The sequence below is a fragment of the Coregonus clupeaformis genome, chromosome 18 (assembly GCF_020615455.1).
Source record: "Coregonus clupeaformis isolate EN_2021a chromosome 18, ASM2061545v1, whole genome shotgun sequence".
In the NCBI taxonomy this organism is placed as follows: domain Eukaryota; kingdom Metazoa; phylum Chordata; class Actinopteri; order Salmoniformes; family Salmonidae; genus Coregonus; species Coregonus clupeaformis.
The window spans coordinates 57,007,592-57,019,570 of record NC_059209.1 but is presented as its reverse complement, the minus strand read 5'-3'; the positions used below and the strand labels follow the sequence as shown (position 1 = coordinate 57,019,570).

The 11,979-nt window shown below is 42.4% G+C and overlaps 1 protein-coding gene across 1 annotated transcript; it reads left to right on the top strand.

Moving 5' to 3' along the window:
• Positions 1 to 1,801: 1,801 nt before the first annotated feature.
• Positions 1,802 to 5,571, top strand: LOC121550692 (frizzled-10-like). The gene has a single exon (XM_041863051.2). It carries the CDS (start codon positions 2,820 to 2,822, stop codon positions 4,575 to 4,577), a length of 1,758 nt encoding a protein of 585 aa, XP_041718985.1. The 5' UTR covers positions 1,802 to 2,819; the 3' UTR covers positions 4,578 to 5,571.
• Positions 5,572 to 11,979: the final 6,408 nt, after the last annotated feature.

Below are 11,979 nucleotides of genomic sequence, written 5' to 3'. Positions count from 1 at the left end.
AATATTGAAACAATGTTGCAAATGTCGGAGAGACCGACAGCAGGGTTTATACAAATCTCCACTGTTGAAAACGAAATGTTAGTCTAAAAGAAATGTGAGATAATGTCTAGATGCTTTTTATAGTGGAGATCAAGTTTATAAATTGCTTGGCTGGGCTGATGAGACAGTGGATTGCGCAGTCAGATGGAACAGAGTAAATAGGCATTTTAACGTCATAGATCTAGCCGGTGGTAACTTGTGGAGTAGACACCGGCTGTAATGCGGTTTTAACCAATCAGCATTCAGGACTAGACCCACACGTTGTATCATAGCCTACATTAACTTCATAATCACTCAATAGAAACAGAGCCATATTGACAGTGAACTGTCCTCAACCAAACTCTTTTGAGATAACTTTAACGGGAGCCATCATCATTAACCTCACCAAACTAAAACAGACAAAGAGAATAATACCATACCCACACTACTCATTGCCACTATGACACTACCAGAGGATGACTGCTGTGGCTAGGCCTGCATCAGGCCACTCAGTGCCAAGATCAGATGCAGATGATGAATCATCTTCAACAAGACTGAAATGGATTTGTCTCAGTGTTCCTCCTTCAGCGTTTTTCTTTCATCATAATCCGCCCATATACAATTGAAAGATTAAAATGTAATGTTCTCATAGGTTATAAAATGGTTGCGAAGATCCTTGCAGGATTGAAACATTGTGTGTTTATTAATAAAGGTATGTGGTGGAGCTTATTATATAACAGATTTTCAGACATATTTTACTTAAAGAATAAAACAGTATCAGTTTGTGAAATAAATGTGCAAATAATCAGACATTTGTTATGATAATATGTTCTTACAGAAAAAAGATTGATTTCAAATCTATCATGATGTTAAAGCTGTAGGCCTGATTCTAAACATGGGGGAAAAACTTGAAACATTCAAGCATTTTTGCAAAGAAAAATCACTCTAGGTCCAAATAAGTGTGATAATGGTTTTGAAAGTGTCTTATAAAATGTTTTATTGTGTTTTATTGGTGGATTGTGAAAAGTGTCTTGTAAAATGTATGAGGGTGGTAAATGAACAAGAGTTATACATTATTTACTGGTAGATTGTGAAAAGGTTCCTATTTGGTTAGAAGGGAACATGTGTGTTCAATGGAAGGTAGTGAGCAGCTTTTAGACTTTAACTGGTTAAGTGGAAATATTACTGCACTTCGTGATGGCCCTACATGTGCAGACATTAAAGGCAGAGGAGATCCCTGAGGACTAATGTGAATATGATGCCTGATGGTGGCTATATGGAGAAAAGTATAAATAGATGTGATGTCTGAGTCATGTACTAATAACCTACTTTCTGCTAAACGATGCAGGTCATTCTAAGTACATTCTGAGCATAATTCCCTTGTAAAAATGAATATGGATTTTACTGTACAATGTAGCCTATTTCTGAAGCAAATATGAATGGGCTATTCTGTGATGAAATGGGGATCTCCATAGCCTACAATTATATTGGAAATAGAGGGAAAAAGCATTATTCGCATTGTATAAGGGAGTGGTTCCTTTATAGCGGTTTTTAACTTGTTGCTTCTGAGTGGCATTGATAGGCCTAGTCATTAGCCAACTTTTTGGCAACACTTTAACACACTACCAACTCACAGAATATATAAGGGGAATTTGGGAGAGAAAAACTGTTCTTTCAACTAATTATATTTTCCCACAATGCAATGACCGTGAAAATGTTGTGACAAAGAAAATAACATATCTCGAATGGAGAGAACCAGAGGGTTGTCTTTGGCTGCGTTTGGTGCCTGCATACTACCTGCGCTGGAACGTGCTAAATTCGGACACTTTTGGATCTAAAGTTTTCGTCCGAAATAGAACAATTGACCAATAAGTAGATTGCAACAAACAAGCTCAAAAAAGTGGTGATGGTTGGTCTACAGGCTGTTCCGCACGATTTTAAAATAATCACCGTGTCAGTTTCATCTTTCTTATGCAAAGTAGATGTCTTTGAAGGCGGATCTTTTGGCAGGTTAGCCCAGGACGGTGGCGACGACCAGCTCAAATGAGCAATGCCACCAACCACTCCAAAGTGATTTGGTCTGTCTCTGGAGTGCGGTTAGGAATAGATCTCTGCTCTGTTTTAGTTATTATTAGGTTATTACACCATTTGCGTGGATTTGTCGTGAGCATGCACATACCCCAACTTTACCTCAACGCGGTGCAAGAGGAAGATCAATTTAGTTAAGTTGGTAGCCAAAACATTGAAGTTATAACAGACTGGTTCCACTCGTGCTGCAGGACAGAGGCAGGATTCCGTCCTGAACGTGGTTGAGGACTGTCCCTGAAGGCGCTTTGATAACCGCTGGAACGTTTGTCTGGATCCGAACACTTTTATCCAATTTTTAAAAAAACACTGAGGCGGACAGACGAAATTTACTGTGCGACGGACTAGACACAACAACTACTGCAAACCCGTTTCTTCTCTTAACATGTTGGATTATTCTGAAACAAATTTATACACTTCAAAGCATGGACATTATGGTAAGCGACAATTATTTTGAGAGAAAATTATTCACACTTTTGGGGAATTCTCTCTGGAGTTCAATTCTAATCAAAGGAATGACACGTAAAAACGGAGAAACGATGGTCTTTCGTAGACAATTGTGAGTTTTCATCCACTGCTTGGCTCATTCATTTAAAAAAAACACAGAAAGCTTTTTATTAGGCTTTTCCTTTAGGAGACGCAACTTCTATGTTATCCTAAGAAGTTACATTTGATCTTAAATTGTTTGCCACTAAAAGGATCAAAGAGGAGAGACTATGTTTTCCCTTGCCAAACTGACCCTTGTCAATGTGCTGCTGGTCTGTCTGAGTTGTGGCTGCTCAGCCATTAGCTCCATAGACCCAGACCGGCCAGGTGAGGGGAGATGTCAACAGATTGTCATCTCCCTGTGTAAGGACATTGGTTATAACATGACTAGGATGCCCAATCTGATGGGCCACGAGGACCAGAATGAGGCAGCCATCAAGATACATGAGTTTGTCCCTCTCATAGAGTTTGGATGCCACACTCACCTCAAGTTTTTTCTCTGTTCGCTGTATGCACCCATGTGCACGGAGCAGGTGTCCACCCCCATCCCTGCCTGCAGAGTTATGTGTGAGCAGGCCAGGCAAAAGTGCTCCCCTATCATGGAACAGTTCAACTTCCACTGGCCTGACTCCCTGGACTGCTCCAGACTACCCAACAAAAATGACCCCAACAACCTCTGCATGGAGGCCCCCAACAACGGCTCAGACGAGTCCCCAAAAGGCTCGCACACCCAGCCTCCTGACTTCAGGCTTCAGAGGCCCATCAAAGGCCAGGACCTGCACGTGAAGGACAAGGAGAGCAAGGAGACCTGCAGTAACCCAGGCAAGTTCCACTATGTACAGAAGAGTGAGTCCTGTGCCCCCAAGTGCTACCCCAAAGTGGATGTGTACTGGAGTCAGGGAGATAAGCAGTTCTCTCTGGTGTGGATGGCCATCTGGTCCATCCTCTGCTTCGTCTCCAGCTCATTCACTGTCCTCACCTTCCTCATCGACCCGCAGCGCTTCAAATACCCTGAGAGGCCCATCATCTTCCTCTCCATGTCCTACTGTGTCTACTCTGTGGGCTACCTGATCCGTCTGTTTGTGGGCGCAGACAGCATCGCCTGTGACCGGGACAGTGGGGTCCAGTACATCATCCAGGAGGGACTGGAAAGCACAGGCTGCACCATCGTCTTCCTCATCCTCTACTACTTTGGCATGGCCAGCTCCCTCTGGTGGGTCATCCTCACACTCACCTGGTTCCTGGCTGCAGGGAAGAAGTGGGGCCACGAGGCCATTGAGGCCAACAGCAGCTACTTCCACCTGGCAGCCTGGGCCATCCCGGCCGTCAAGACCATCATGATCCTGGTGATGAGGAAGGTGGCGGGGGACGAGCTGACGGGGGTGTGCTACGTGGGCAGCATGGACGTGAAAGCTCTCACAGGCTTCGTACTCATCCCACTCTCCTGCTACCTCATCATCGGCACCTCCTTCCTTCTGTCTGGCTTCGTGGCCCTGTTCCACATCCGCAAGATCATGAAGACAGAGGGGGAGAACACGGATAAACTGGAAAAGCTGATGGTGCGGATCGGAGTGTTCTCAGTCCTCTACACTGTACCTGCCACCTGCGTTATCGCCTGCTACTTCTATGAGAGGCTCAACATGGACTACTGGAGGAGCCTGGCCGTGGAGCAGAAGTGTGTTGACAGCAGCAGGAACAGCGCAGAGTCTGAGGAGTGTGGTATGAAAAGCTCCATCCCGGCTGTGGAGATCTTCATGGTTAAGCTCTTCATGCTGCTAGTGGTGGGCATCACAAGTGGCATGTGGATCTGGACCTCAAAGACACTGCAGTCGTGGCAGAATGTGTTTAGCAGGAAGCTGAAGAAGAGGACGAGGAGGAAGCCTGCCAGTGTGTTCACAAGCAGTGGGCCTTACATCAAGCCTCACCCAGCACTTAAAGGGCACAGCACAAAGTATGAGCCTACCAGGCCCCCTCCGACATGCGTATGAGCTGGCACTCTCTGACAGTGTGCGAAACCAAAACCCTTCTAAAGCCCTTACCTAAAACAGACTTTATGATCAGAGTGCCAACAAAAGACACAACAATGTTCATATTTATTTTAAGTATTATTTTGATCCATCTCAAGCTACAAGAAAGAACTGCCTTTGTTTAAAATATCTGCTACTCCTGGAACCACTTATCTGTTTAAGAACATGATAGAGAAAAATATATTTTTCTTTCCAAGACAAAGAAAGTGGAATTAACCATTTGGATGTGTCATGGGGTTGCTTGAGTAATGTGCAATATATGTTTTTCTTAGTGGCAAAAAATACACAAGTACTGTAGAAACCGATTTAAAGACAATGAAAATGACTCCACTGACAAAGGGAGTGAATGGTCTGGGAGATCCTCTAGTGTTGCGTTGTGTGGCTTTTTAATGGAAGTCAACGCAGTGCCATACATGTTTGAACTGAACTGAAGTGAGAAAGCAGCTGTTGAAAAGGGCTCAGAACCGCATTGACTGCCTATTGTGAAGCAAATTCATTCCATAAATCAACAAGCACTATACATCGCAAAAGTAATAATTTGTACAGACAATTTTCCTGTTTTTTTTCTTTGCTGTTTTATAGCACAAGGGAACATTTGTATATATTTCTTAAAGTTAATATTTTATCAAAAATAAAGAAAACATTCCAGTTTTAATGTCCTAAAAACAGGAATTGTATATTATTATTGTATGGGGTTTATCTGTAGTGTGAATGAGTTCACCATTAGTTTTACGAAAAGCACATTTCTCAATTTGTATGACAAATTATTCCATTGGACATTTGAAGATAGTCCTTACTAACCATTGATGTAAAGTTATGGTATATTTCAATCATCCACTGAGTATGTGCTTGTGTGTGTGTGTGATAGTGTGATAGTGTGTGCAGACACTTGACTTATCTCTCTCTTTTGAGAGGTTTATGCTTGTAATTACATAAAGACAAATTGGTGTTTGAAGTTAGCTTCATGAATACTCAGACTCCTGTTGATACCTGATACAATGGAGTGAGCTCTCAGTGAAGTACATACAGGATGAAGAACAATGGCATCTGTACTCTTCTGTTGTAATTGTTGAGAAGGAAGGCATCATGGGTAATCCAGAGCCCGCTCCCTCCATGGCCATTTATTAGAGATGACTAATAGAACAAAGTTTGATGACATCAAAGAGATTACGAACAAAGCACTTTTTTTATTATTGTAGACCATTTTTAATAAGAGTGAGGCTTTTATATTCCCCTCCTATTAAAATGTATTCACTTCCATGTTCCATACGGCAACAAAGACTTTTAGGTTTGTTTTGTTTTTGTTTCCCAGTTTTTCATCCTATTTGCAACATCAAATCAGGTCATTTTTTTATCTAGAGCCGTTGATTTTAGTACCTTTTTTTTCTTGTGATGAAGTTCAGAGCGGAAATGTGCAAATAAGTCTCTGGTATGATCCTCTCATTCTAAGAACTCACTCAAGTCAGGCTTTGATTATGTTACTGAGATGATCAGACCACAGCGTTAAGGTTTTTTCTCTAGTTACAGTTCCGTTCAGACTTCTGTAGGCCTATAGATGAACATCTATGCAGTTAAGTTGAGATAACACAAAGATAATACTTTTGTTTTTGTGCTTTTTTTTCAGCCCACTGATTCAATCACGTGTGTTTTCATGTGTGTGTATTTCAGGGATGGGGGTTATGCAATGATCCTACAGTCATTCAGAACAGGATTAGGCTGTTTGAAGGGTCTGGCTTTGAGAAGAGGTTTATAACTGCAAACAAAATACACAATATCTGTCATCTACCCTCCTCTTATCACCCAGGCATAGTGATATTTCTAAAGACACATCTGGTCTGGATTTCAGGCTGTCATATTGACTGAGACTAGTTTTCAATAGCATAGTAGGCTATTGACTGAAACTAATATATCTGTTAGCGTACTAATTTGTGTGGGGGTTAAATGCTCTCACATTGTAAATAATTAATTGCACATCCCCTTCCAACTACAAGTCAAGTCTTGAATGGAAGCAACACTAATATGAGCTCAGCTACCCCCAATTCCATTAGTTTATACCATAATAGACAATTTTGGAAACCACCAAAAACAAGGAACATTGTGCACCTTTATTTTAACTTTAAGGTTTTGTGGCTTATGCATGAGAACCAGACACTAACAATGTTGCAGGTTGAGCGTAAATATGTGCTCTTCCCTGAGGGCCTTCAAGTTCCAGCATCAGCCCAACCCGTTTTAACAGTGAAAAGCACATGACTCACAGCTGAATCAAAGTCAAGCAGTGTCTATTGATACTTTGTGTTGCGAAAAAAGGTGAGTGTTTTCGAGGGCTTCAACAGAGGCCACCTGGATAACAGCCCCCCAAGGCTGTAAATATAAATGACAGTTACCACCCCCTCCTCTGGGGCTTATTCTTCCAAGTATGCTTCAGTTGCTCTTTTCAAAGGGAAACACTCTGAAGTATGCAAGCAAGGGCACAGTAGTGTCAGCCCAAAATGTTTTGGAATAAACTACACATGCTTCTGAATTTTTATATAAAATTGTTTTTCTGAGGTAAAGTTTGTGTTTTCCAGCCACTATATCACATATGATTAGACCTGTTATTCCATGTCGCTGCCAGTGCAAAGGCTTTAGGCTTGATTAACTGGGTCTGGTCTGGAGCTGCTATGATCCAATCAGCCAAGTGGCTCATTATATAATGTGTGTGTCACATGGCCCCTCTCATTGCCCAGTTGTTGTCCCTAGCAATGGTGTGGTAGATGGCATATTTTGTTTGTCCCAGTGGGGAATCTGGCAGCTGGCATGTGACTGGGGGTGCGGGTCTTCAGATCACCATATCTCAAAGGCCAACAATGGCCCCAATTTGAAAGGCCCCACTCATCCCCCACAGCCCGTCTCACACACATTCTCTCACCCTTCCCTTCCTTGCAACTTCTCCTCTCAACAGATCTGCTGCTAATACGACACTCGCATAGTTCTCTACAGCAGTTAATGTAGCAACAGTCTTTTGGGGAACTTACCTTGATGACCTTTTGCAAATCCAATCAGTTTTCCACATTGATTCAACGTCATCACATTGAACTTTTTTGTTCAAATGACATGGAAACAATGTTGATTCAACCTGTTTTTGCCCAGTGGGAAGCGTTTGTGTGGCTGGGTGCTTTAAACATACAGTTAATGTGACAGAACAGGCCTTCTGGAAGCCAGTCTGACAGTCTCTGACTCACGTTCAGGGAGGGGAAAACCAGCAGGGTAACATCATCACTTCAGCTGATCCCTTGAAACCAGGACATCAAGTTAAGATAAAGTCATACACCTGTAAGAACGATGACCAAATTCCTATTCCCTTGCCCCTACGCTTATTGCATAGCTTTTCTCCCATTGTGTATGAAGGTGTGGTGGAACTGGAATCCTGCCTGGCTGCTGCTGCTGTTGCTAGCAGTCATAAAGTGTTCTGACACAGTGACATAAATCAGGCTGTCTGGTTGACTGGCGGCTGAGGCAGCTTCCCTTTGATCAGGCTTTCTGAAGACACCCCATGTCCTCATCCTCAGCTGCCCCAGCACCACCTGTTTACCAGTCCAGGCCTGTCTGTTTGGGAGTGCAATACTCAGGCCCCCCCTTTTTGTTTTGTTTCTCTCTCTCTCTCTCAGACCCATTACACACACACACACATGTACACACACACACACAAAGGAATTTGCCCTTCCATTGGCTTTGGTGGGAAAAAAGAGGAACAGTTTACAGAATGAAAGTGAAAGGTCAAATTTGGTCAAAATTGTCAGAATTTGCTAAATAGTTCTGAATTTGACAATTTACCTATGTAATAAAGCAGACTTATTTATATTTTTTCAGAGGATTAATTTGAAACTTTGATATCATCATATTTAGCATTCAGTACAGTGAATAGCAAACTGTAGAAAATAAACAAGTATTTTGGCATGTAATGAAAGTACCTTTCATCCCTCTCGGCTCAAATCCTTTAGATCAAAAGATTACTGTATAAGGAAGCATTGGAAGGCCACAGGTATTAAATAATTATATGGGGCAAGAATAGTATCAATAAACATCTAGATATATGTACAATGGCCGGTAGTAGCATAAGGATAGTTTTGCACAATGTCCTATTACCATTCTCCACATCAATAGTAAACACACACACACATCTGTTTGCATTTGGGCTGCAGGAGAGGCAATTATCCCCTTGACTATTGAAGGTGAGAGTAATTACATAAGAATCTGGCAGAAATGAAAGCCTTCCCTGTAAGGCAGGGGAAGGGCACCTTTTTCAAATGCATAATGATGTGCCTTTCAGGCCCTCTCCTGATCAGACAAGTGTTTGATAATAGCTTTGGTTAGAAAGAGAGCGGAATATGTTTATTTGCATGTTTAGGAACGAATGACTTTGAGCTAAAGATCAGGCAGATTAGTGTTAACTGAGACAGACCTCTGTTAAAAGCAGCCACTGCAAAGTGCAAACAGTTTCCTTTGTTTTCTGTGTCTTTGTTTGGTTTGTTAACTGAATGGGCATGCACCTGAGCAAGAGCAAATACTAGCAGAAAAAAGTAGCATCCCATTTGCAAATGACCCTCACGTTACTCTAATACACAAATACCAGCCTTTTTCATGCCTTCATGTTACACTGCAACCTCCACTTCTTTGTCATTTTCATATTTGGATTCCTGTCATAACAGACATCAGAACAGGGACTTAACTATCATATCATATCACTGTTACTAAAGCATAAGAGTCACCGGCCTGAACAGGAAGATCAATCCACATTATAAGGCCTGGGCTAACAGGACAAGATGCTCATGCCTCGGCATGGCACGATGCTTGTTTCATATGATCACAAAGGCACAGGGATATTAAACATTAAACTGAAAAGCAGCATCAAAAATAAGGAAGTATAACTAATACTCATGGCACCCATATGGCTGAAACGAGGCTGAATCTACAAAGACGGGTGAGTGGAGATTGTGCATGGAGGGGGGTGAGGGGGTGAATAGTCTGATGTCAGCTACAAGCAGGGTCTTTCGCCATGGTGATTTAGCAGTGCCAGATTGTGACGCTCTAATCTGCCACCTTCCTAATCCTCACAGCAAAGTGTTCAGATAATAAAACCCATCAGAATTCCAGCGCCAAGAATCCCATTGTTGCCCAGTGGAGGGGATGGGTTCCCCCTCTCTGAACGCATTCCCTCTCACACACACATACACAAACACATATGCACATACACACATATTGAATGTAATGGAGGTGCTATTTTGGATCTCCCCTTTCTTTAGTGCATTGGTGCATTGGAATGTTGTCACTGATATGATGCTTATTGTGTGTTGTGTGTGTGTGTGTGTGTGTGTGTGTGTGTGTGTGTGTGTGTGTGATGTTGGCAAGGCAGTAACAGGATTGATGGAAAGAGGTGCAGGGGTGGAGAGAGCAAGCACACCAGGAGACTGTCAGTATGTTTGTGCATTTGTGTTTGTATGCGTGTGTACATTTGTGAGTGTTTGTGTATGAGAAAGATATAGGGACAGAAAATAGCAAGAGGGATGATGGTGGAACTGGCAAGGCTCACGAACACTGCTGAGAGAAAATGCCTGTGGTTCAAAGACGCTCTAAACAAACTTAAGAAAGAAAGATGACAGAGGGGGAGTGTATGAAAGGAATCTACACTATCAATTGTCACATAAACTTGGGGAAAACATCTTGGCTTCACTACCAGAAAATATACAGACATTCTACAACATTTTACAAAACTAGATTCTGTATCAGTTCCAAAACAACATTATGTATTGTACAGCATATAAGACATGTTAAAGAGGCTATTTGCTTTTGAAATCGAACCGGAAGTATAGCAACAGAAGCAAACAGAAAGGAATAAACGTGGCCTTGTCATTGTATATAACATCTCGTCTTTGTATTTTGATCACAACCATAAGTGTGCCAAATCCTGTTTACCTCCATGTGAAGTATCTGTATTTTTACTCCATTACGAATGTATAGCCTACTGTAAATGGTCTGTTCTAATTTTCACCTTCCAGGTCTGGTACATGCAACATATGTGTTTCTGTCCACAGGGATTGTATTAACTGGTGCAATCAGAACCTGCCTGTATTGCTGGAGAGTTCATTTTTTCTCTCAGGAAAGTAGTTAATTCAAACTGGCATGTACAACACATAACATGTGTTACCCCTCAGTGGTTGACAACAATGTCCCGTTTCGCTCTGTAGTTTACTCTAGGCAGTGACAGGACTGGAAGCAATTTAGGTCAACCACAGAAAAACGTCTGAGGAGTTGATAAATGGCTGTATTGTTTTGTTTCTTACTGTGACTCTACTAGATAGGGCATCTGTTCCTTTGAATAATCAAGCTTAAGCTTGGAAAAGGGATCTCAGTTTCCCAGACACTGAGGTTGGTCCAGATTGCTTGATCCTGATAGTGGTAATGACTGTGATGGCAGGAGTGGGTAATCTACAGAGAGAGGGGGTCAGGACCCACTTATCTGCCCTGAGTGGAAAATCCAAGCCCACTCTGTCTGGACGACAGCTGTCATGAATGAGTGAGAGAGGCCCACAGGCATGCCCACAGCATTCTAGAACACCACTGTACTGTATACACTCCGTGAAGGTAGCATACTCAACTTTAATCTCAATGTCTACGTGTTTACAGCGTATGCCATTTGCATGTTAGTGTTTGTGGGTTCGCAAATACACGCAACAATGGCCACCATTGAAGTGGTGCTAAACATAGCTCTCAGCATTTGATCGTTAAATCAGGGCATGGGCAAAACTGACATGACAAGCAGCCTCTAATTTAGTTTTTCAAAGGATGAAATAGAGTGCAGAGAAACTACAGCATATCAAGCTCCTCTCAATTGTTCGTCTGAAGGTGGGGATTGAAATGATGGAAGCAGAGATGGATGAGCTCTCATTAAGTGTTGTTTTACTTAAGAATATAGGCCTCAGAGCTGAATTAACTAAGTGGCTGGAGCTGGTCAGTAGAGGAAAGGGAGGGGCTCTCATGAGAGCCGGACACTTTTGAGGACTTTCGCAGAGGGCATTGAGTCAGTTCATTGATATTCAAGGATTTGACCCAGCGACAAACAGGGATGTCACTAAGGTTAAGACAGCCTTGCCTCTGCTTATTGTGTCTTGGCTGAAAGCAGAGGTGTTTCCAAGTCACTCCCCCCACCCTCCTCCACAAGGTTGTTATGGTGAGCAAATCACGCTTGCAGCACTTTGTCACAGTCATGTGGGCACATTCTCCCTTTCTTCCTCTCTTTCTTCCTTTTCCCTCTCTTTCTTTCCTGCTGCCTCACCAAGGCCCTGGAAAAGGGAGGTTTCTGTCCACTGACAATGCTTAGTGAGTC

Coding starts and splice junctions, on each gene's coding strand:
- LOC121550692 (XM_041863051.2), top strand. CDS start 2,820: ATGTTTTCCCTTGCCAAACTGACCCTTGTCAATGTGCTGCTGGTCTGT.